We start from the raw sequence: 24399 nt of genomic DNA, 5'->3' as shown, positions 1-24399 counted from the left end.
TGTGCCGACTAGATAACAAGTTAGAGTCATGTGGAAGAGGGAACTGGAGTGAGAAAACGCTTCCACCAGACGGCCTGTAGGCAAGCATATGGGGCATCTTCTTGATGGATGACTGATGGGGGAGGGCCACCGTGGGCTGTGCCAACCCTCAGTGGGTGATCCTGAGTTGTATAAGAAAGCAAACTGAGCAGGCCAGAAAGAGCAAGTCAGTAAGCAGCACCCTTCCATGGCTTCTGCTCCGGTTCCTGCCTCCAGATTCCTGCCCTAAATTCCCGCCCCGACTTCTCTCGGTGGACTTACAAGCTGTAAGGTGAAATAGACCCTTTCCTCGCCAAGTTGCTTTGATTGTGGTGTTTAATCACAGCAAGAGAAACCCTAACTAAGACACCATGTCGGCCATCTTTAGGCGGCTAGTGCCACAGGCACATTCACACTATTGGGCAACCATGTCTGTCATTCACATGCAGAACATCTGCACCATGCCATGCTGAGGGGTGTCTGTTACATAGCAAGTGCCTACCCTGCGTGTTCGCCCTAGACCCTGGGAACCACTGCTCTGCTTTCTGCTGTGAGCAGTTATTCTAGGTGCCTCACAAATGTGGAATCACGTAGCACATGTGTGTCATATGTAATTAGTGTAATACCTTCAAAGTTCATCATGGCATAGCATGCATGAGAGTTGCACTCCTTTTAGGGCTGGATAATATGCTTTTGTGTATCTATAGCTACATTTTTCACTCCACTGATGGGTTGCCTTTTGATGCACAGTGCTTAGAATTTTGATAAAGCTCATTTTGTTGGCCACTAGGTCTTCAATTGCCCAGGCCTTTGTCATAGTCAAGCAATCATTGCTAAATCCGATGTCGTGAGGCTTTCCTTCTTGGTTTTAACCTGTTTATAGTTTTAGCTATTATGTCGAGGATTTTCATCCACTTGAGTTACTTTCTCTATATGGACATCAGTTTCTCTAACACCATTTGTTGAAGTGACTGTCCTTTCTTATTGAGTGGTGCTGTTGAAAATTACTTTTCCATATGTGTGAGGATCTAGTTCTGATTTGTACTGTGTACATGTTGGTCTATGTGTCTATCTTTACATGAGTAACATACTGTTTTGATTACTATAGCTTTTGTTTTGCTAACTATAGTAAGTGTTGAAATCAGGAATTGGCATTCTCCAACTTGGTTCTTTTTAAAGATTTGTTTTGGCTATTTTGTTGGGGATGAGGTTGTCTCTTGAGTTTCCATGTGAATTTTAAGACTGATTTTTCTATTTTGATGAGAATGTGTATATCATTCTGAGCAATGTTGATATCTTCAGTTTTCCAATCCATATGCATGAGATGTCACTGTTTATATTTTAATGTCTTTCCGTCATCATTTTGGTTAATTTCTAAGTGTTTTATGGTATTACAAATGGAAATATTCAATTTCTTTTTTGTTAGTAGATAGAATGACAGATGACTTATGAATGTTGACTTTAGGTTATACTAATTTGCTAACTAATTTATTAGTTATAGTGTGTGTGTATGTGTGTGTGTGTGTGTGTGTGTGTGTGTGTTTTCAACATATAAAATTTTGTCATCTGTGGACAGAGATAAAGCTTACTTTTTCTTTTCTAGATTGGATGATTCTTCTATTGTTTCAAGTACCTTCTATATTTATTCTTTTTCTCTTCTTCTTCTGGGAGTGTAATCTCAGATGCCTAACATTACTAGTCACTGGTCCCCAGGTCCTCAAGGCCTTGTTCAATTTTACTTTTACTATGCTTTTTTCCCTGTGTGATTGTTTTCAGAGTGGGCAGTTCCTACCCTTCTGTCTTTGAGTTTCCTGGTCCACACTGTGACCACTCTTCCCGTGATGAGTTCCTCTTCACTATTTTGCTCACTGAATTTATTGGCTCTTAAATTTCTATTTGTTCCTTCACATCTTCTCTCTCGTCACCAAGACTCTCTCTGTTTTTTCATTTGTTTGGATAGTATTTGTAATTGCTCACTCAAGCATCTCGATAACGGCTGTTGTAAAATCACTGTCAAATGATTCTAATGCATCTGCTATCTCAAAGCTGGCGTCTGCTGATCGCTGTTAAAGATTAGGACTGGTTCTTTGTATGGTAAGTGATTTTTCAACTGAAATACAGGCCTTTTGAGAATCCGAATTTTATGCAAACCTTGTTCCATCCGGCTGCCCCTGGCACCACTCGGGAAGGGGGTTTGAGCATTACACTTTGTTGGTGCCAGGCAGAGACACAAGTCCAGGTTTCCTACCCAGCTCCTCGCCACTACTGAGTTTAGAATTGCCAATAGGGAAATTTATGCTTATTTTCCTTACGATGGTTTAATCACAATGCTTGTATTTCATCCATTATTTTTTGTTTTCCTCCTCTTTCATAAAATTTGGTTTAAAAATGTGTGCGTGCGTGTGTGTGTGCGCGCGCGCGCGCGCACATGAGCACACCCCCCCATGGAGATGTGTACTGGTACCCACAGAAGTCAGAAGAGGGTATTGGATTCTCTGAAGCTGGAGATACAAGAGGTTGTGAGCCTTCTCAAGTGAGTGTTGGGAAAGGAACTCATGTTTTCTGGAAGAGCAGCAAGTACTTTTAAACACTGAACCATCTCTCTAGCTGCATCCCCTCTCTTTCTTGTTGTTTAAAAACACACACCTGATGTTATTATTTCCTATTGGAATTTAGTAGGTGACATTCATAAGTATCAGAGCCAGGTGCTTTGATGGCATCAGTGGCATTTATGGCATGCCCCCATGTCCTTTTCCCTTTTGTCTTCTTTCCCTCCCTCCCACTGACCCACATGCCAAGTTGTGACCCTGCATGTGCAGAGGGGCCAAACATGCATAAAGAGTCTTAGAAAGGCCTTGGGGCCTTCCAGACAAGACTGTGGATCTGTTCACTTTCCTCTGGCGAGGCAGGGGCTCTGATCAGATTCCTAAATGTGAACATGAGCACAGAGGTTAAAAACTACTGTAGAGAGTTAAGAAACGGGAAGAGGACAACTGCATGATTTGGCTGTTGTGAAGGGCTGGAAAGCAGGGCGCAGACTGGAGCAGAGACCTGCGCGGTTGTGCTGTGGGATCCGCCTGGATGAGAGGGTGTAGCTGACAAGTGCGCATGAGTGAAAGGAGCAACTTCCGGGACCTGAAGCCTGTACTTCCTGTTTAGGACCAGACTAGCCAAACAGATCCTCAAAACAAGAGGAGAAGAAACATAGTGAACCTGGGTTGCAAAAGGCATCCAGGAAAAGGAAGGATGACTGTAACTTGACTTCTACTAGCAAAGCACCACGAGCAAAGGAATCAGGCTCAGAGCCAGATCGTGGAGTCGGCAGCAAGCAAATCCACAGAAAAACATCTGCCCACTGACACAGAAGTCAGATTAGTAACAAAAGCCTTCCAAGAAACATCTGGAAAGAAATGGATTAGAGGGGAGAAAATGCAGAGGAGCGCTGTGCAGGGACGGCAGGACGGCTGTGTGGCCATCCTGAGACGTGAACTCCAGCTGAGAAAAGAGGGGACAAGCAAAGGACATCAGAGCTGGCCGAGCGAGCGGGTCCCTCCTCCAGGAGGCTGGATCCGAGCTGAACCCGTAAGGCATTCCCGTTCCTGTTTCTGAAGATGCTCTCAGATCTGCTTCATGCTCGGGCTTTGAAAACCGTACGGAAGCTGTTTCATTTCATTATTCTCAGGGTTTACTCAGTAAAGAGGGTAGCTGTTACAAGGGTGAATGAAGCAGAGAGCTTCCTTCCTGCTTTTCAGGTTGCCTGAATGCTGGGGAAACCCAGGAGAAAGGCTTTCTGCTGGAAGCCCGGGACCTGCACCTTCACTCATAGGTCACACATGTTCTCACAGGGCAGTGTAGGTTTGAGTCATCTGCTAAGAAATGCTCAGAAACGGTCATGAGAAGGTCTGCTACAGAGGCAGCTCAAAGAGCAGGGCCCTACTGGGCTCCTATTCATTAAGAAATCCACCCACTCCAGCGGGAACTGGTTTGGGGGGATGACACAAGTGTCTGTGTTTGGTGCCATCAGGGGACACATAAGATACATCAGTCCCTTGAGGAAGTCCCACTCTCCTTGGGGTAACACTCCAATATGAAGGATATAGTTAGTTGTTCAAGAGGAAGACCATGTTGTAACCCCAAACTGTAAACACAATAAAGGTTCCAAACGCTTGAGCAATCTCAAGCATACCCTCAGTGATGCCTCAACCACTTCTGCAAACAATGCCAGAGATGAGTTATTATCCTCATCTAAAAACAAACAAACAAACAAACAAATAATTAAAATCATGGCCGGGCAGTGGTGGTGCGCACTTTTAATCCCAGCACTTGGGAGGCAGAGCCAGGTGGATCTCTGTGAGTTCAAGGCCAGCCTGGTATACAGAGTGAGTTCCAGGACAGGCACCAAAACTACACAGAGAAACCCTGTCTCGAAAAAAGAAAAAAAAAAGAAAAAATAAATAAAATCATAATCAGAGAGACTAAGTGTCTTGCTTTGAGTTACAAAGCTATGTGGTTGGACTAGAACTTGAGCCCGTGACCCAAAAGCTGGCACTGATGCTCCATCATGGATGCCAGGGAACATATTTGCTCTTGGGGTACTCATAAGAACATATTAGAAGCTTGGAGACTTGTCTTAAGGCCAACAGTGTTTGGAATAAGCCTGGGACTGTCTCGAGTCAAACAGGTTTGTCCTGGGCGAGAGCATGTTTTAAAGTCAGATGCATGGCAGATGACCCTATGCCACTCCCAGAACACCCTTCCCTTGGCTTTGCTCAGCACTCACACGTGGGCTTATTTCTGGTGCCAAGAGTAGGGAATGCCAGCAGATTTCCAAGAGAAGCTTCTGGATAGGGTGTGGCAACCTCACAAGAAGAGGATAGGCATGACAGGGGGTAGACTGAGTGCAAGAGGTGTCACAGGCTGTTCTGGAGGGTCACCAGAAGGTTCTGGCCATGGTCTGCATCCTCTGCACAAGCCACATCACCCATAAGCCCACACTGAGATGTCTGTGTGGACTGGCTTAGGTTGTCTTTGCAGCTGAGGGTGTTTGACACCCCCAGCTGAAGCTCTACAATGATGGCAAGGTTTCGGCCCCCAGTGAAGAACGGAAGAGAGCCAGACATACTCTCATGTCTACCCCCGCCTTGCCTCCAAAATGGCATCAGGGATTCAGCTAGGCTTGAAGGCATTTCTGTACACTTAGTGTTTCCAGAAAGCATCATCTCCTTAAATGGGACAGTTGAGAGAAGGGAGGAGCCTTGCATTCTAGTGTGGATTTTAAAAACTTTTCACATGTCTGTCTCCTCCATTAAACTGTGGGGACGATAATGGGTCTCATTCAGAATAGCAACGTTATTTAATCAACAACTCACATTGAATTAAACAGAATATGCAGAACTGGCTGTGCCTCAGAGAGATTTAAATGGGCTTTTGCACATCTTCAACTTAGTGTTTCATTTTCCAAACATGAACGGAAACACTTGTCTTGCCTTACAACTGTCATCTGTCACAAGGACCAAGTATAACCATGTATGTATGAGCCCCACACAAACAGAAGGGCCAATGTGATCACTTATGAAATACCTATAAGCATGGCTACCCTGGGTTGGGTACATGATATATGTGGGGAGCTTTCTCTACGTTATTGTTTTCTATTGGAATGTTCACTCAGCGGACCAAAGGAAGTGTAAAGACCTAAGAGTTGGTAAATCAGTATTGATTGACAAAGGGCCACAGCCTGTTCTGGCAGCAGGGAGAAGAAAGGGGAGATGCAGAGGCTAGAGACTGATGGCCAGGTCTTGCTTACCATAAGAAGAGACATACTGTGTTCAGAGCATGTGGAGAAGGGTAATTTGTAGGACAGAGCACATTTGTAGTGGTGTTCTGAGACTCACCCCAGTTTGTAAGAGTGACTGTTAAAATCATCATGATTAGGAGCCCGGGGAGATAGTTCAGTAGGTTAAGTGTTTGTCATGCAAGCATGAGGACCCGAGGTTGAGCCCTAGGACCCATGTTAGGAGCTGGGTGTAGAAGAGTGGCCTTAAAATCCCCAATGCTGGGGAAATGGAGACAGTCAAATCCCTGGTACTCACTGGCCACTCAGTCTAGTCCAATCAGTGGGCTCCAAGCAGCAAAGAGCCCATGTTTCCCCCAAATAAGGTGGCTGGCTCTTGAGGAATGACACCTGGTTGACCTCTGGTCTCCACATGCATGCACACACACCTATACATACACATGCACACATAATACACAAGCAGGCGGCTTCTACACCGACAGTGTAAAATGAATTACATTTGGGTACATTTTATACCACAGAAATTGGCAAGTGTGACATATGTTTTGAGAGATGGTTGTTAAACATTTAACAGCACACTCAGGCGTGTGTGTGTGTGTGTGTGTGTGTGTGTGTGTATGTGTGTGTACCCATGTGCTAAAAATAGAGCTTAGCAATCACCAAGTAGAGGCCTGGCAACAGCCAGAGGAAGGTACACCAGGCAGAACCCAAGTCTTGGCACACTCACCAGCCTCAGATTCTTCATGGCTTGAGGAAACATGCCTTGATGTAGCTGCAGCTTGCCAACTTTCATTACTTGCACACCTCTGACGGGATGGCTTCCAGGGAAAAAGATCCTGGGGGAGATCAAAAGGGCAACAGTGTTAGCAGCTCTCACTGACTAATACCTTTGCAGACAGTATTTCATCCGAAGACTGGGAAATAGGGGAAGAGCTGGCTGTGAATGTTAATGAGCTCCTGAAGTGAAATTAGTTTGTGATCAAGAAGCCAGTACCGAGAGGAATGGCTATATAATAACCTCTCTTCAGAGTCCTAGAATACCTTCTGCACTGGGAGTCGGGTCGGGTTATACAACTGGATGGCTTTATGGTTAACAACAGAAAAGAGGAAATCTGTCTGGACCTCTGCAATTACATCTAGAGGATGCCACACTGCATTCTGGAATATGAACCTGGGCCAGGTCCTCTTCCACGAAGCTCCAACACTAACCCAGCTCCCACCAACATATATTTGTGGAATAAATGGAAGGGATCTGCTGCCACACAGGAGCATTTCACCCCAGGCTACATGGGCTCACAGACGAGGAGCAGCTGAAGAAGGGAGGGCCCAGGGCCAGCGTTAGCTAGGAGATGGCTCTAAAGATGGCCACGTGACCGTCCAGGCAGGTGCCTCCCTCCTCTGGAGAAGCAGCACTGGGGGTGTTCCCGCACGCTATCAATACATATTTGTTGACTAAATGAATGGGCATTTCTCCGATTCCAAACAGAGGCTGCCACACCCCCTCTGCGAAGCCCTTTGACTGAGTCTTGGTTGTAGCATCCATCATGGTCCACCGTTCTACAGCAGCTATGTGCTTACTTTCTCTCACCACTGGTTAAGGTGCCCCAGTCTATACGTCTATACATATAACTCAACTCATACTTGGGGCCTTTCGTGTTGTCTTAGTTTCTTCTCCTGTTTCTGTAGCAAAATTCCGTGACAAAAGTAACTTAAAGGAGAAGGGGTTCACTGACTGACAGTTCCAGGCTACCGCCCAACATGGCAGGGAATTCAGTGTCAGGGAATCCACAGTTGGTAAGATTATGTCCATCCACAGTCAGAAGAGGATAGCAATAAACTCCTATGTGCTGATGTTCAGCTTACCCTTTCCATTATATACAGCATGGGATCTCTAGCCCAGGGAATGGTCCATATCAAGACAATTCCCTAGAGACCTTCTCAGAGGCTAACCTTTAGACAGCCTCACCCAGGTGAGCCCAGAGGCATGTCTCCTAGCTGTCAAGTTAGCAATTAGTACCGACTGTCACAGGCGTATAGTACAGCATAGGATGGGTGCGGTGGTGGATCAAGAGTGAGGACTCCGGACTGTGTCTTATCATATTGGATCCTACAGTATTGTCTATTCTGCCTCCAATAGGCTCTCTAGGCCAGTAGTTCTCAACCTTCCCAATGCTGCGACCCTTTAATACAGTTCCTCGTGTTGTGGTGACCCCCAACTATACCATTATTTTCATTGCTACGTCATATCTGTGATTTTGCTACTGTTAGGAACCATAATGTAAATGTTTTGAGATAGAGGTTCGCCAAAGGGGTTGTGACCCACAGGCTGAGAACCGCTGCTCTAAGTGAACGCCGAGCTTCTGATGTCTACGAAGGATCACATCGAGGCTCCGGGGAAATACCACACTGGACAGGCACGAGTGTTTCCCTCAAGGCCCAGCGATCTCACTAGACACAGACAAACATTCATGCCTGAGTTAAAATAGCATTAGAGGAAGGAGAGTGAATTCGTGCTCATATCCTGCGAATCATATACTCAGTTCCGTGAGTGGAGGGAGAAGATGATACAGCGGTTAACGAGAGAACTGACTGGTGGCTGGTGGACTGGAGGAGGACACATGGGGTAAGCTGGCTCCCAAGAACTTGGAATGACTCTATCAGAGGAGGAAGGATTGGGCATTTAGACAGCCAGGGAGGACAAGCAGAACGCACTCCCGATGTGGAGACGGAGGCACCTGCCTTTATAGCCCACGGCCGCACAGATAGTCCAGGAGCTGATTTTGACAGTGTATGGCCCTGTATGGCTCTGCCTCAGCTGCCCTCCCTCTACGAGCCGGCTGAACCCACAGTTAAGCTCTCCCGTGTAACCGATCTTCCGCACTCCGTTCCCTTGACTCGGCTCCTCGCCATGGAATTCGATACAGAGACCTACCTATTCATGCTCTCCCAAAGGTAGATTGCTAACCTGGGGGCAAGCACTGTGCCCCGGAAGGCGGACATGCCTCTTTACAGACCCAGGAGAGGAGGAGAGTGAGCACAAAGCGGACACCTGGGTCCCCGATCTCCTTCATCTCTGGTGTGCGCGACGAGGTCAACCGTTCCACCCCCTGTCCCTTCCAGAATGAACATCATTATGGAGTTGGATGAAAATGACTTCAAGATCCTCAGACAAAAGGCTTAAGTGCAGGACGCCATTATCAGAAGGTAATTGCCCCAGACACGTTCCCTGAAAAGCACACCTGGATTTGGGGTTTTATTTTATTGCTGTGAATGTGGTATAGTGAAATTTAAAGGCCAAAAAGTAATTTTATACTAATAATCTCTGCACTAAGTGGGTGCCTGTCATGTCAGTGAGCAGAAGGAAAGGAAAAGCTTCGGTTCTGCGACAACGGCAGAGAAAGTGGTGCATAATTACGCCGTGACAGGTACCTGCCTCGGTCACCGGAAGATTAAAAACAGAGTGGAGTTTCTTAAGGGAGGGTGAGCAGGAGGCTTCTGTGGGGGGTGGGGGTGGGGGTGGGGGGTGAGGGCACCCACACAAAAATTCAGTGAGCCGGCTCTTAGTCAGGGGCTGCCAGGGACGACTTTGGTTCCCGGAGGCCTCCCAGCTGACATGTGGAATCATCGAGTCATGCTTATTGGCTGGAGCAGCACCCCAGGGGGCTCTGGTGGGGGTGGGGTGGGGGTAGGGGGTGAGGCTCACTCTTGCTGGGTGGTCTGCTTGGGGTGTGGGCTTTCCAGGAACCTCCCGCATAGGGAAGGGATGAGAGAGGGGAGGGTCTACTGGTCTTCACCTACAGGGCTACCGGATGTCAATCAAGGCTGCAGAGAGAGCCTGAAGGTTGGCTGGGGTGCACCGGTAATCAGGGTGTGACAGGGGGAAGCACAGATGTGAGACGCCGGGTTCCGGGTCCAGTACTTTCAGGCCTCTTCAAGAGTCCAAGGCATACTCTTACCTCGTTGGACACAGAGCTAGGCTGGAGGATTAAGGACTGAGTCACAACATAGACAGGAGCAGGAGTATCCATCCCTCTGTTCCCTCCCGACACAGCACCGACACTGGTGCTTGGGGAGCAGCGAGCACCACAGTGACTTGGGGAGCAGCAAGAGGGAGCTGGTTCAGACTGAGGAGAAGATGGGATGCTGGGCTCAGCCTGTGGGGCATGGGAAGGGACAGGTCACTCTGCTGTGGTAGGGGGAGGCTGGATGCAGAGCTGGAGGGAAGGCACCCTGAGGCCAGGCTGTTCACTGCAGACATATCCGACTCCCAGCTCCCTATCAATGCTACCCTCTTGAGGGGAAGAAGAATGCTTCACCAGCTAGGACACACCGAGAACTGGAAAAGAAGCCCTCGTGTCCGAGACACCTCGGTTAAGACTGTGGCCACAAAAAAGGAGGATTTGAGACAAACAAAGCCATAGAGTTGATTCAACGGAATCTTTGAGAATTCAAAGGACATGGAGAAGAGAAGCCCTGTGCAGGACCTTTGCAGCATGCCCAGCTTTCTCCCACATCAAACAGCAACGCTCACATTGCTTCAATAGTGGCTGAGCTTGGCATTTACAGGGAGGGAAGCATTTATCACTCAGGCCTATTTTAAAAACCTGAACATAAAGCATTTGCTGGTCCTAAAATGAGAGCTTAGCCTGCCTGTTGAATCTACATCTCTGAGTGAATATGTAGACCTAGTTGTGTATGGGTTTTAGCTGAGAAATGTGGAATGGTGATGGAGCTTGAAAAACCAGTTTGCATCTCCTGAAAATCTGGTCCATGGGAGAAAGGTATCACTAGATAAAGCTACTAGACCAAAGGATGCTGGAGAATCTTCCAGTGGTGGGGGTTGCAATCTGAACCCACCAGTCACTGACATGGGGCAGCCAGACACTGAGTGCTGTCTGATGGGACACGGTTGAAATTATTTGGCATTACCTATACAGCTCCCTTGCCAAACCAAACAGAAACCAACAAACCAAAACAGAATCTAATGGATCCCATAAAATTAAATTCCATTTTATGGGAAACACAAGTGATAAAGAAAAGGGTAGAAGCAGCTGGCTGAAAGCTGAGGCTGTGGGAATCCACGGGACCTCAATGCAGGGTCCTTAACAGGTCATGGAAGGAGGAGGAAGAGAGGACAGGGAAGACCAGTCGAGATTTCAAAAGACTTGAGAGACGTAACAAGCACATGCAATACGTTGGCCTGGTGTATTCTGATCCAAACAGAGCAGTGGTAAAAGGCCTTTCTCAGATAACGAAGGAAATCTGAGCATGCGATGGCATTTGAGCTTTAAGGAAATGTCCACCTGTTTTATGTTAAATGATGTAATGTCTGAGACATGATTTAAATATCTTCAGCAGAATCTCTTTTCCCAGCAATGGTGGATTAGCTTGCTTCAGACCAATGCCTGCTACGAACAAGAAAAAATGGTCAAAATATTTTAAGAACCCTGTTTGAAGGTAAGCCAGACCATGGAAGCAGCAGGGTCCTAATGATTCACGTTTGTGGAAAAGACTGGAAGCTTAGGGAGGTGAGCTGTATGAGCAACTTTTCCTTGTGATGCTTTGAAAAGAGAGCCAGGACCAGGAACACCAACCAGCTGAGCAATGGCTCTGATGGCCTCACTGACAGGGGGACACACAGTAGCCTACACGGAGGACTCAACAGGAGGAGGCATGTGAATCAACACCAGGCTTTTATCAGCGGCTCCCAAAGGACTGCAGCCTAGGAATAGTATGGTAGACCAGACACAGACCAGCCACTACCAAAGTGAATCACTTCATCCACACCTTGCCTGAATTCAGGTGATATGTTTTTACTTTGATTGCTAGCAGCAAAAATATACTTCTGTGAGTGACATAGCATCATCCAAGTCTCGAGCTATCTGTTTGATTTCTCTGTACAACATTCTGCAGTCAGTAAAACTATAACCAGGTGCACAAGAAGGTAACTATCAGAAGACCAAGGGAGAGGATTAATAGAGACCGTGGATCAGACCTTTGTACTAAAATATTTAGGTTCTGAGAGAAACTTTAAAAGAACTATAATAAGTCAGATGTGGTGGTGCATACCTTTAATCTGAGTGTTGACTCCGGAGGCAGAGACAGTTGGATCTTTGTGAGTATGAGGCCAGTCTGGTCTACATAGTGAGTTCCAGGACAGCCAGGACTATGTAGAGAGACCCTGTCTAAACAAACAAACAATAATAAGTATATTTAAATTTTAAATAAGAAAAGCTATTGGCAAAGATCAGAATTATATAAAAACTGGCAGCAGAAAATCTAGAAGTGATAACTCAATAATTTAAGATCAGTTTCGTCCTGGCTCTGGCTCTGTAAACTGGAATGCAGGACGAATGAATGTATTTATCATGATTCACAGGAGGGAAATGCACATTAGCTGGAATCTCAAAGGTGAGAAGGGAAGAGGTGAGGCAGAACAAGGTCTGAAGCATTAAAGCCTGAGAAATTTCACAAATAATACAAGACAGCAAGACACAGATTCAAAAATACAGCTTCCTGAAGACGGTTCACCAACGGGAAAGAGTTGACAAGGATAAAAGACAACATGGTGGTCATCATGGAAGCCAGGCACTGGATATGAAGACTCATCCGATTACTGTACTTTTGTGAATGGCTGACAATTGAACCAAACCAAAACAAAACTACCCAGGTCACTGGGTTTTACTTTTCTCCCTTTAGAGAGGCTGAAGCCTTCTCTTGCCAGAGCGTCCACAGGAGTCACAGAGGTTCACTGCTCACAGGCTACAGGTAACCTTGGGTTGACTGTACTGACGGGGGTTGCCTGACTGCAGCCTTTGGAGCTGTAGTACCCTGATGAAGTACTGAATGTCTTCTAGGTAAAAATGAGCTTTTAGACAATACCATCCCAGGAGAAAATTTCCAATTATTTTGTAAGCTTGGTGCCTAAAGCAGATATTAAAACTCTACCTTTTAGGGAGAAGGAAGGAAGGGACAGAGGGAGGAAGAAGGAAGGGAAGGAGGAAGAGAGGAAGGGAGGGAGAGAGAGAGAGAGAGACAGAGAGAGAGAGAGAGGAGAGAGGGATGGGGGTAAGGAGGAAGAGAGGGAGGGAGGAATGGAAAGAGGGAGGGAGGAAGGGATGGAGGAAGGGAAGGAGGGAGGAATAAACAGATTCCTACAAGCACAAGTCTCCAAAGGGGCTGGAGTTTTATCACATTCTGAACCTTAAACCGAAATAACAAACACACAGTGAGTGGGGTGCGGCGCTCCCCCACTCTGTTCCAGACGCTGACCTGACAGAAAAAGGGCAGGAGCAGCAGCCTGCACTCAGTACTGAGCGACTTGGCTTCAGGACTCCAGTCGCTGGGAGGAATCAGCATCAGGCACCACGGGTAAGCGGGACAAGGCTATGTGAGCAGCCCCAGACTCCTATGCGCCCCAGGCTCTGTTTAATTTAAAGCAGCTGCTGTATGGAACTTATTTATGTCTTTGTGACAGGGAAGCTTTGATTTGTAACAAATAAGTTTCTTGTTGTTTCCTTCTCCTGCTCCCTCTGACCCTCTCTAACAGGGAACAAAGCCAGAGAGGAGAGACAGGCCACACTGCCCAAGAAACCCTCACCGTGGCCTCACTTAACCCACACTACTAGTCCGGAAAGCTGCTAATCCCCAAGTGGATGGACCATTGCCAGTGTCCCCACCTCCATCCCAGTGTCCATGCCCAGTGTCCCACCTCCATCCCCAGCTCCAACAGCACTGGGGATGATCAGCTGTGATTCCCACTTGTGTCTCAAATCCTCAACTCCTGCTGTGCCTATGACATGTGGGACCAGCATCCCACACCACCGGGAAGGTCAGGTGTGTCTCTGCCACCTCTGCGCACATTACTTAGTGTGAGAAGAACGTTCACAGAGCCACACTGTGACGGCACCTGACAACATTACAATGAGGTCTTTCTTGGGTTTCTTTTACTCCACAAAATTACAAAGTGGGACCATTTCTGCACACAAAATAATACATCTCACATTTCACTTCTCTTACACATTTCCAAGTAGGCCCTTTGCCCAACAGGTGGGGCTTTCTTATTCTCACAAATCTGATGCTCATGAATCATTCGGGTATGATCCGCTGTTGAGATGCATCTCTAATTAGATATTAAGAATCTGAAAAAGCTTTTTGTTTAGTCTAAATGTCCACATAATCCAGGCTCAGGAGTAGAGACTGGGCTGCAAAGCAGCAAATTAAAATGAGGGAGACAGAGATGTGGGCTGCAGGAACATCACGACCATGTCACATCACCATTGCCCAGGTCTAGAAAAGTGACAGGCCAGTGTTGTATGCACTGGGAATGCACACAGCCATATTCAAACACAAACTCTTACATTCGCCAGGGCTGGCAAATATTTGGCAATTAGTTGTAAGACATGGAAATCACCTGACATTATTGCAGAGTTAAAAAAAAAAAAGATAGACAAATGATCCTTGTGGAGGAGGGGGCGGAAAGATGGTGGGAACCAGAGGTAGGTGACATCTGCGTCAGAACAGTACTTGCCAGGCACCGCAGGGCCGCAGCACACACGGACTGTGACTACACGCTCCAGACCTGTGCAAAAGCAAATCAGTCAATATCCTAGCACGAGGGGGAAGGGCTCCCAAAGTCCCGCCGCCTGCCCGGGAACTATTGGCAACTGAGGGCTGCTGGCGGAACAAGAGTCAGTTTTCCTCGGGATGTGATCCTGGAGAGGCTACCCATGCTCCAGAAGACAGTCCCACACCTGTTCCTATAGAAGCCTATGAAGTGGGTTACTTTCCAAGAGCCAAAAGGATCACTTGGGTCCTTTTTACCTTTGCCCATTCTTTATAAATTCAGGGTGAGTGTGCATCTACACAGAAAGCCTGGCTGAGGCTGGAACAGCCAGGTTGCTTCTATATACTGCCTGTTAAGAGGCTCATGCAGATAGGTGAACCAATTCTGAGCCACGATATCTGGACTTTGATGAGTCTTTAAAGAAAACGAACTAAGAACTGAGTGCCCATTGCTTACATCCCTAACTTTCAGATCGTCTCTGTATTTGTGCGTGGTCATACCGCCCTGAATGTGCTCCCTACCTCACCAAATGCTTTATGTGACGCTTCACCAAAGGCTGGATTTCTGTAGTGGTTTCCTCTCCCCTCTGCCAAACCTGCTCCTCCTGCAGCCCCCCAACCCCAACACACAATGACACCATAAGACAAAGTAGGAAAACTGTCCCACAAACTGGACAGAATACCGGGGCAGACAGGACAGTGTCCTACTTCATGTTAGTGGCTTTCTCTTTAATACTCCTAATGGTGACAGGATTGTCCTTTGCCTTTAGCCTGTTTGGTGTCCTGCAGCAATGTTTTAAGGGATGAAATATCTGACGATGTTTTTAAGTGCTTTAGAAAGGCCAACCGCGATAACGAATTACACAATCGCTGTACATTAGTTACTAAGTCCTGGAGAAAACATGGGAACGCGATTTTTACCAGGATATTTTTGTTAGTCCTTTTCAACCTATTCTTCCTTACTGTACAGGCCACGAGAGCCAGCTCTGAAGTTGAGCGTGACCACTGAAGCCTCTTGGGAGCTGAACGCTGACGTGACTGTGCTATTCTGACATTACTGTTTTGGGAAGAGCTTTTGTAAGTAGAGTCTGAACATTTTTTTTCTAAGATTTTAAAAATATTTATTTGAACCTGTTCAAATTTGTGAAACTTTGATCCCATTCTGTTTCAAATATGGTAGCAGGCTAGGGACCATTGTTATTCTTTCTTGAAAAATGATGTAAAATGTTAAAGTTTGTTAAAAATTCAGTAAGTGCTGTGGGATAGTAAGAGCTAGAAGGACCCCTAAGAAGCAAGTAGGATGATATAACGATCGTGGGGCTGGCAGGATGGAAGAGCAAGCCTGGTGTCTACCAAACCTACAGGATCTAATGGGAAATCCTCTCTGGTCAGCCATGGACAGGCATGGATAGATGGTATGTAATACCCCTCCCCCAACTCCTCTCAATCCTCCCCACCACCCTCCCTACCCAACTTCATGTTTTTTCCCTCTCTTTCTCAAAAAATAAAACAAACTTAAAAAAAAAGAAAAGAAAAGAAATCTAGTAAGACAAAAAAATAACAAAATGTGCACAAAAACCATGGAGTCTATTAAATCAAAAGGAGAGGAAATGGAACTGGGCTTCCTGTCTGTAAGCTCAGGCACCGCGCTATCGCTCCCTTTGTCTAATATAAAATGATGGGGTAGGAGAGAGGACCGAGCAAACCCGATGCCACAGTGGTCAGCAAATTACACTGGATTTGATTAGTGCTTTACAGCTACTCACTCTGCTTAGATCAGACTGCCGTTCTATTAAATCCATCCCACGGAAGAAGACAGTAGAACAGTAGAAAGAACGGTAGAAAGGTAGGGAGCAGAGATAAATTAGGAAAATTTGTATCAACACACAGTAAGAAAGGAGTAATTAGCTCTTGTTTTCTGAAGTATAGTCCATAGCATTCATGATCTTTTTCAAGACAGGCAGAAGACTTTGACGGTTCCCCAATACATACAGATGCTCAATGTTAGAGGCCTCAAGGAACCACATCATTTTATATTTACGCTTCCCTGTTATCAAACAGTGCAATCATTTAAAAGGGGCTTCCTTTACCTCTACTTTAAAATTGAAGAAGCATTGGGATGCAATTTTCCAGGGTCTGTTTAATGTAGCCAGGATGGAATTCAAACCACCGGTCTTGATATATAAAATTTTGCATGAAAGTGTATTCTTTTTAAAAACATAACATTTCTCTATGTGATTAAAAAAAAACTCTAGCCTTTTACATAAAAAAAAGAATTAAAAGGCACATGCTTATTAATGATCTCCCTAGAGTTCCATGGTATCTAGAAAGAAAATGCATCTTCCCAACGCTTGAGTCTTCAGTGCTTCTCTGCTCATGGACTCTCCTCTGACAAGCCAGGCGGTCAGGGAGACACAGCAGGTTAGCCCTGCCCTTCTCTGGAGCCCAGATATACAAGCCCCCCTTTAGACCACTGCACTGTGTATGCACTTCATATGCTTTGTTACATAACCAAATCCCTACTGAGAGGTCAAATCATTCAGTTCCTTTCACGTTTCTGGAGAAGTCTTTGCAGTCATGAGATCACTATCTTCCTTCATACTTTCAACTTGCAAAATTTTAAGTTTTCTACAATGCAGACATCTAGCCAGTATTTTATTTATTTGCTTATTTATTTATTTAATTTATTTGTGTGTGTGTGTGTGTGTGTGTGTGTGTGAGAGAGAGAGAGAGAGAGACAGACAGACAGACAGACAGACAGACAGACAGACAGACATGTGCAGGTTCATGTGTGGTCAGTGAAAAACTCTGGGGAGTCATGCTTTTCTTCACCTTTAGGGCAGTGGTCCTCAACCCTCCTAACACTATGACCCTTTAATACAGTGCCTCATGCTGTGGTGATTCCCCAATCATAAAAATATTTTGTTGATACTTCATAACTGTAATTTTGCTACTGTTATGAATTGTAATGTAAATATCTGATATGCAGGATATCTGATATGTGACCCCTGGGAAAGGGTCGTTCGACCCCCATGTGACCCTTTGGGGGGATTGAGAACCACTGCTTTGGGATCTCCTTACCACTGCTGCACTGCATACTCCAGGCTAGCTGTTCTGGAGCTTCTTCCTGTTCCTGTCTTCGCCTCCCATCCCGCCAAGGGAATGCTGGGATTACTTATGGACACCACCACACCTGGCTTTCCCCATGGGCTTCAGTGACCAAACGTGTCATTGGGCTTATGTAGCAGGTATTTTCACTCACCGCGTCATTTCCTCAGCCTGCAAGCAGCATGTTTTGTAAAGGGCAGAATAAAAGAAAGCTGGAAAGAAGAATGAATGTCCCTGAGGAGAGGGGTCCCCTCTGTTGGAAGCCCTGTGCATTTTGCCATTGTCAAGAGGGAAATGAGTCAAGAATTTTAAACATTTCACCGAAGAAGCAAACAATTGAGTTTATTTTATTTTGTTATTTTTGAGTGTGTATGGTGGTGGTGGTGGTGGTGGTGGTGGTGGTGTGTGTGATGTACACATGTGCACATTTATGTGGAGGCATGAAGCTGAGGTATAGGGTGTCTTTTTCAGTTGCTCTCCATTTTTATTTTACTAAGTCAGGTCTCTCACTGAATGGAGAGCTCACTGATTTGGCCACTCTTAGCTAGCCAGCTTGCCTGGTGACTACCTTTTTTGACCCCAGAGCGCTGGGATTTAAAGAGGCTGCCATGACCGCCCAGACTTTTACGCAGGTTCTGCGGATCCAAATCCCAGTCTTCCACTTGCATGGAAAATGCCTTATCCCCTGGGCCCATCTCCCTAGTCCAAAGATTGAGTCAAATTTGAAGGCTCTGAGAAACCTCTGGCAGTGTTTTCTTTTTTTTCCCTCCAGTATAATTAATGGACTGTTTGCTATTTGGCATTTACTTACTTATTTGGTGGTGCTGGGGACTGAACTTGGGTCCTCATAACACTAGGCAAATGCTCTACACTGAGTCGCACTCCCAGTCCTATTTTAATGATTTAGAGCAGGGAGTATGACTAGCCACATGTGATGAAATTAGTAATCATTCAGGATATCAGGACACCCATAGTTAAAATGGAACCTGACAGGTTAACTCCATTACAAAACTCCCAATTAGCTATTAAAATGTCCATTAAGTCATTAAAACAGACTTTGAATAGTTAAAAAAAATTTCTAAGTGAAAATCAGAGCTCAGACCACCACTGCCAGCCAGAGAGAGAGAGAGGCTGCCTTATGCTCGAGTCCAGGATGTCTCCTGAGCTATGACACTGCTGTGTGCAATGCATGGAGACACACACAGGATGTGAATAAATCTGCCTGCCTGAGAGCTGGGAAAGACCCCTCCCACCCTCTGAATCATGGACCAGAAATGCAAGTCTAGACCAAGCGGGAATCCACACAACTGAGTGCCACGTGGGAATGGTTTTTTGCAAAGGCCCTGCAGTCTTCCTAGCTCACTCTCTCCTCAGCCAACTTGGACCCTGACTCTAGGGACAGACTGTAACTCAGGAAATATAAAGGCAGAGAGGGGCAGGAAGTGGCAAGACTGAAAGGCTGGGTGTATCAGCCTGAAAACTGAGACAAATACTGAGACAAAGAATGCGACAGGATAAGGCTAAGATATAAAGAACCTTGGCAGAAGTGCATTCTGGGTGCTTGTTTTTCAATATACATGTTTCATGTGTCAGAGACACATGGCAAAAGAAGATGCTATTTCAGTCAATAAGTTCCAAATAGACAAAAATACACATGATTATGAAAACTAGCTATACATTGAGCATACCCATCCTTTGTCCACTTACAGATCTGATGCAGAAATTCGAAGAGCACTGGGCAAAGGGCAGTTGGCATATGATATCACTGGCAATCACGAAGTCTGAGTCCTTTTTTTTCTCTGAAACTGATGCTGACACCGGGGTGTCCACTGTTCCCACTCCACTCTATCTAACTCAGTGCAGAAATGTCACTGGGGCAGTAAGGTGGGGCACGAAGGGGACATGATACACACGAGAAAGGAAGAAACTGTCTCTATAGGTTACATGATTGAAAACAGGCCGAAAATAACTAAGCAATTTTTAAAATCATCGCAAGAAGCCAAACTTGGTGGCACAGACCTGAAATCCCGATACATGAGAGCCTGGGCCAGGGAGACCATAAGTTTAAGGCTGAGACACGGACTGGTTCAAGGCCAGCCTGGGCAACTTCATAAGCCTCAAAATAAAAAGTGCAAAGAAGGCTAGGGATGTAGTTAGTGGTAGCACATGGGAGACCCTGGATTTGATCTTTGGTTCAATAAAACAAAACAGAATGTGCCTGAAGCCAATGACTGAATTCAGTACAGCCAGAAGATAAAAATTCAATACACACAAATTAATTGCATATTTATTTTCTACAACAAATACATGAAAACCCAAATCAAAGAGCAGTTAAATTATTTAAATATATATATATATATATATATATATATATAAAATGAAATCAGTTAAAAAAAATCCAGGTAAGGTATGTATATGTTGAAAATTACAGAATGCAGGTAGAATAAATCAGGGATCTAAATAAAATGGAAAGCCATACTGAGTTCATGTGCTGAAAGGTATAGAACTCTCTCCATGAAGATCCACCAGGTCAAATGATTCTTACTGAAGTCCCAACAAGAGTTTCTGTATATATAATCCACAGAATTCTAAAACTTGTGTGGAAAGGCAAAAGACCCAGAGTAGACAACACAACCTTAAAATCAAGAACAAAATCTAGGGAGCCAGACTATCTGATTCCAAATTTCAGAAGTACAGTCACCAAAACAGAGGAAGAGCCTGTGCTCTCCTATAAATCCTGGGCATGTCTATTCATGAGCCTTTGTCCCCAGGTTTCCATTGCTCCTCAGGAAACCCAGTGTGGCAGTGATGCCTACAGGGAGCCCCTGCCATCTTCAACTAAATAAGATTTGCTCCACTTACTCACTGCTGGGCAAGAAACCACTCCTAAATGCACAGATAGAAAACAATGAGCTCCTCCCTACACTTACGCACTTTCCATATCTGGATTTCAGAGAGTGTAGCGTAGTGGTCTCTTCCCTGCTCTGTGATGTCTGAAGGCTCAGCTAGATGACCCGCTCATCTGGGAGTGTTTCAGAACAGCTAAGGGGCATTCCATCACCCATCAAATGATTCTACTGGCCCATACAATTTTTCTAACGTGCTCTAGTGTGCCTCCTCCTGGGATAGGGATCAAAAGGGTAATTCAGAGAGTATTTGATACCCATTCCCCAATTCCTACCTTTGGTTGGGATTTGCCCTACTGCCTGAGCTCCTGTATTTCTCACAGAGCCTTTTAGAATGCTCATATTTCACAATTATATTTATTTCAATTAATAGGAAGTTTCCCTTTTTATTACATTTACTAATAATGTATTTATTAATGTGGGAGGAGGGTGTGGGCCAAGGCATATGTGTGGAGGTCCGAGGACAACCTGTAGGAGTCAGTTTTCTCCTTCTACCATGTGAGTCCCGGGGATTGAACTCAGGTCACCTGGCTTGGCAGCAAGTGTCTTTACCAACGAAGTCAATCCACCAGCCCAAGTTTCTTTCTTAAGAACTCTTGGAGGCGCTAGACAGCACATTGCCTCTTAAGCTTGAGACTGACAGTTGAGGGCAAAGCTCTGTAAAAATAAGTACTGAGTTGAAATCAGTGTTAGTCATGGGGCCAGTGAAGGTAACGGGACATTAAGAAGGTAAAGAGGGTTATAAAAAGTGGGTTTGGGTGCCAGGGCCAAAAGACCATGTTATGACAGCAGGCTTAAGTGTATGCTTTTCATGTACTTTGGGGCAAAATTCATAGCCACTCATTTCACTGACCACTAGTAAAAACTGCATTTTATTGCCACGATTATACAGATGTGGCACCCGAGATCCCAGGAGGCTATGTGATCCTCCCAAAGCACCTCAAGTCCCCACTAGCCTCTCCCCCACCCATCAGTTTTGTCTTAGGCACCTCTGTGCACTGGGTTAACATCTAAAAGTGCACAATAACATTTCCAATCAGTTTCAATAGCCCCTAATATGCCCTGAATCCACGAAGCACAGGCGTCTCCATAGCCCAGCATTACCCGACCACCAGGAGTCCACAGGCGGAACTGAACTCATCACTTAACAGAGAAAAAGAAGCGTGTTGGAGAAATGTGAAACCAATGAATCTGCCAGCATGCTTGTTTCCCACAGAAAACCCGGAATCTAGCCTCCAAGCAAATAGCAGACACTTCTCTGCCAGCTGTGCTTCCATTTAGAACACTATTTGCGGAAAATATTTATGACAGTCTTCTACTTTCTCTGCACAAAATCAGAGAAAATTGAGAAATGCCAAATTATATTGTCTTCAAAAATCCTGTCATGGAGTAACTCAGCTTTCACAAGCTATTCTCTGAAGACCTGACTGATCTCTAGCAGGCTGATGGAGTAATAGAATTTGCTGGAAGGGGCGGTGGTGGTGTAGACAGTGCTCATTAGGGCAGCGTCTTTACAATGCCTATTCCGTGCTCATTGCTTCTCAAGATCGCACATCATCTCCCGGGCAGAGCCATTGCTCTGCTAGGGCTATTTCAGGAACTTTACAGTCGGAAGTAGATTTTTAACACTTGTGCAGATTACTGCTATTCTTGCTTTAAAAGGCTCACTTGTGCAGGCAGGGGAAGCCACGCCATCTCCTTCTCTCCAGAGTACTCTGTGGCTGCTGTTCACAGATAGCTCCCATTACTTTTGGCTCCCATATTTCCACAGTAGCGATGCCCTCTACAATCACTTCGTCAAGTCCAGCCCTGATGCCTGGCTGGCACATATCAATATTTTAAAGTAAGCACCATTTGTCTTCACCCTACTCTATCCCTTGCTTCCTGACAACCTTGATTTTTCACACTGGTATAAGACCTCACGGTGGCTTTCTTTCTTTTCTTTTCTTTTTGTTTTTTGTTTTTATTTTTTTCTTGTTTGTTTGTTTTTTGAGACAGGGTTTTTCTGTGTAACAGCCCTGGCTGTCCTGGAACTAGCTCTGTAGACCAGGCTGGCCTCAAACTCACAGAGATCTGTCTGTCTCTGCCTCCCGAGTGCTGGGATTAAAGGCGTGCGCCACCACCGCCCGGCCCCAGTGGCTTTCTTATTGATGTCTCCTTCCCTTGGTGAACATCTCCCAGCTTCCTTTAGAGAATTCTGAGCTCACAAAGGAATTGGAAAAGATTCACTTGTTAGGTGAACTTCATTTCTCCACAGTTAGTTTTTCAAAATCCTGTGGAGCACTTGAAAGGTTCTAACAAAGACGGGGAAGGCTTCCAGCAGGCAGACCAGTATACTCTAACCCATAGGGACCCTCCAGCAGGCCGACCTACTCTAACCCATAGGGACCCTCCAGCAGGCCGACCTACTCTAACCCATAGGGACCCTCCAGCAGGCCGACCTACTCTAACCCATAGGGACCCTCCAGCAGGCCGACCTACTCTAACCCATAGGGACCCTCCAGCAGGCAGACCTACTCTAACCCTTAGGAACCCTCCCAGAAGAGAGATTTTTGTTGGGGACAGGTTGATAGATGAATCAAAATTAGACTTACTGAGAATGTTCTGGGCAGTGGAAACAGTAGGTACAAAATCCTGCTTCTCAAACAACACAAAGAACTCAAAGAATAGATTAAAAAGGAAAGTTACAGAGTGTGCTGAGTATAGAACATGGTTGTAGAAATACCACTATTACGCTTGTGACTCACACACCACTCTGGATACTAGACTAGCCGAATCAATGAGTGGGGTTCACTGTGATCTACCTGCTTGGCATTGTGAGGTCCAGTGGAGTGTCCAGCCAGAGTCAAGGTCAACAAAGTCCTTCAAGGATGGAATCGGGTCCCATAAGTGACTGTACCACCCATGTCTCGCTCCAAAACCGAGCCTCACTGACCATCCAGGGATGTGAACGCTTTCAGAAAAGCCAGAGCAAACTACACAAAGAGAGAGTTCCTAGCAGAGGCCAGGCTAAGTTTAGAAGTGGGCAGAGCAGGAGTTTCTGGCTTCGCCTGAGTCATTTGAATGGATGGTGCCAATTTTTATTAAGATCATTGAGCATCTTCCTGACTCAAAAAACTGCTGAGATAAAGCTTGGGGTCCAATCAGAATCTAGAACTGGACTGTAGTCTGTTTTATCTAATCAGCACGCCTATTAGTTTCCACTGTGAGGAATATTTCTTGCTTAATTCACTCTGTATTTCTGGACAAATTATTTTCCGGGGAAATCAAAGGTGGTGACACAAACGTGGATCCGGCTGCTGTTAGACGGCAGGAACCGCTGGGACTGGAGCTGTGATGGGGCTTCTCAACCTGTCTGTGCCCATTCAACAGGCTGCACCGTGAGGAAGCTGAGACCACACCAGGAGGAAGCCAAGTCCACAGCAGGTGCCGCTCCTCCCAGACACCCCAGAATGCACACTTCCTTGGTCTGGTCACTTTGCTCCCTACCCGCAGTGCATACCTTTACTAAATTGCTCCAGGCATTTGATGGGAAGTGAAGTCAGTCGGGAAAAGAAAAGTGGCATTTCACCTAGGAAGAGAGGGCTAGCCAGCGCAGGACAAGCCCTTCCGAATCCCCCATGGGGCCCCAAAGTGCTGCCTGCAATGCTTGCTAATGCAATGGGCTGGTTTATTTTGTGAACGCCAGGACACTGCAAAATAGCATATGGAAACGGCAGGAGTCCCCAAGTCAGGGCAGAGTGGCACTGTGTCTCTGTAGGTAACCAAGGTTTATAGGTTCGCTGTCTGTGTTTTTCTTGAGTGGGGCTGTGGAGCAGGGCTCTGCCTGGCGGATTACCATTTTCTGAAGGTAATGAGTTTATCTATCTCTTAGAAAAGAAAGAGAGAGAGGTTGAGAGGAAGGGGAGGGGGAGACTTGTGTGTACTCCCACGAGCATCAGGAGGCCCTGGTTCTGCAGAAATTCAGTTCCTTCACCCGCTCCTTTCTAGTGTCCCAGCCAGGCTGTTTCC

The 24399-nt window shown here is 45.8% G+C and overlaps 1 protein-coding gene across 1 annotated transcript in view; it reads right to left on the bottom strand.

Moving 5' to 3' along the window:
* Smyd3 (SET and MYND domain containing 3) overlaps positions 1-24399 on the bottom strand; it is a 550432-nt gene that overhangs the window by 8111 nt on the left and 517922 nt on the right. Inside the window, exon 11 of the mRNA XM_059281034.1 lies at positions 6537-6645. Coding sequence (XP_059137017.1) covers positions 6537-6645 — 109 coding nt within the window. The remainder of the gene's footprint in view (positions 1-6536; positions 6646-24399) is intronic.

Source organism: Peromyscus eremicus, chromosome 15, assembly GCF_949786415.1.
Source record: "Peromyscus eremicus chromosome 15, PerEre_H2_v1, whole genome shotgun sequence".
NCBI lineage: Eukaryota > Metazoa > Chordata > Mammalia > Rodentia > Cricetidae > Peromyscus > Peromyscus eremicus.
This window is presented reverse-complemented; position numbering and strand designations above follow the sequence as displayed.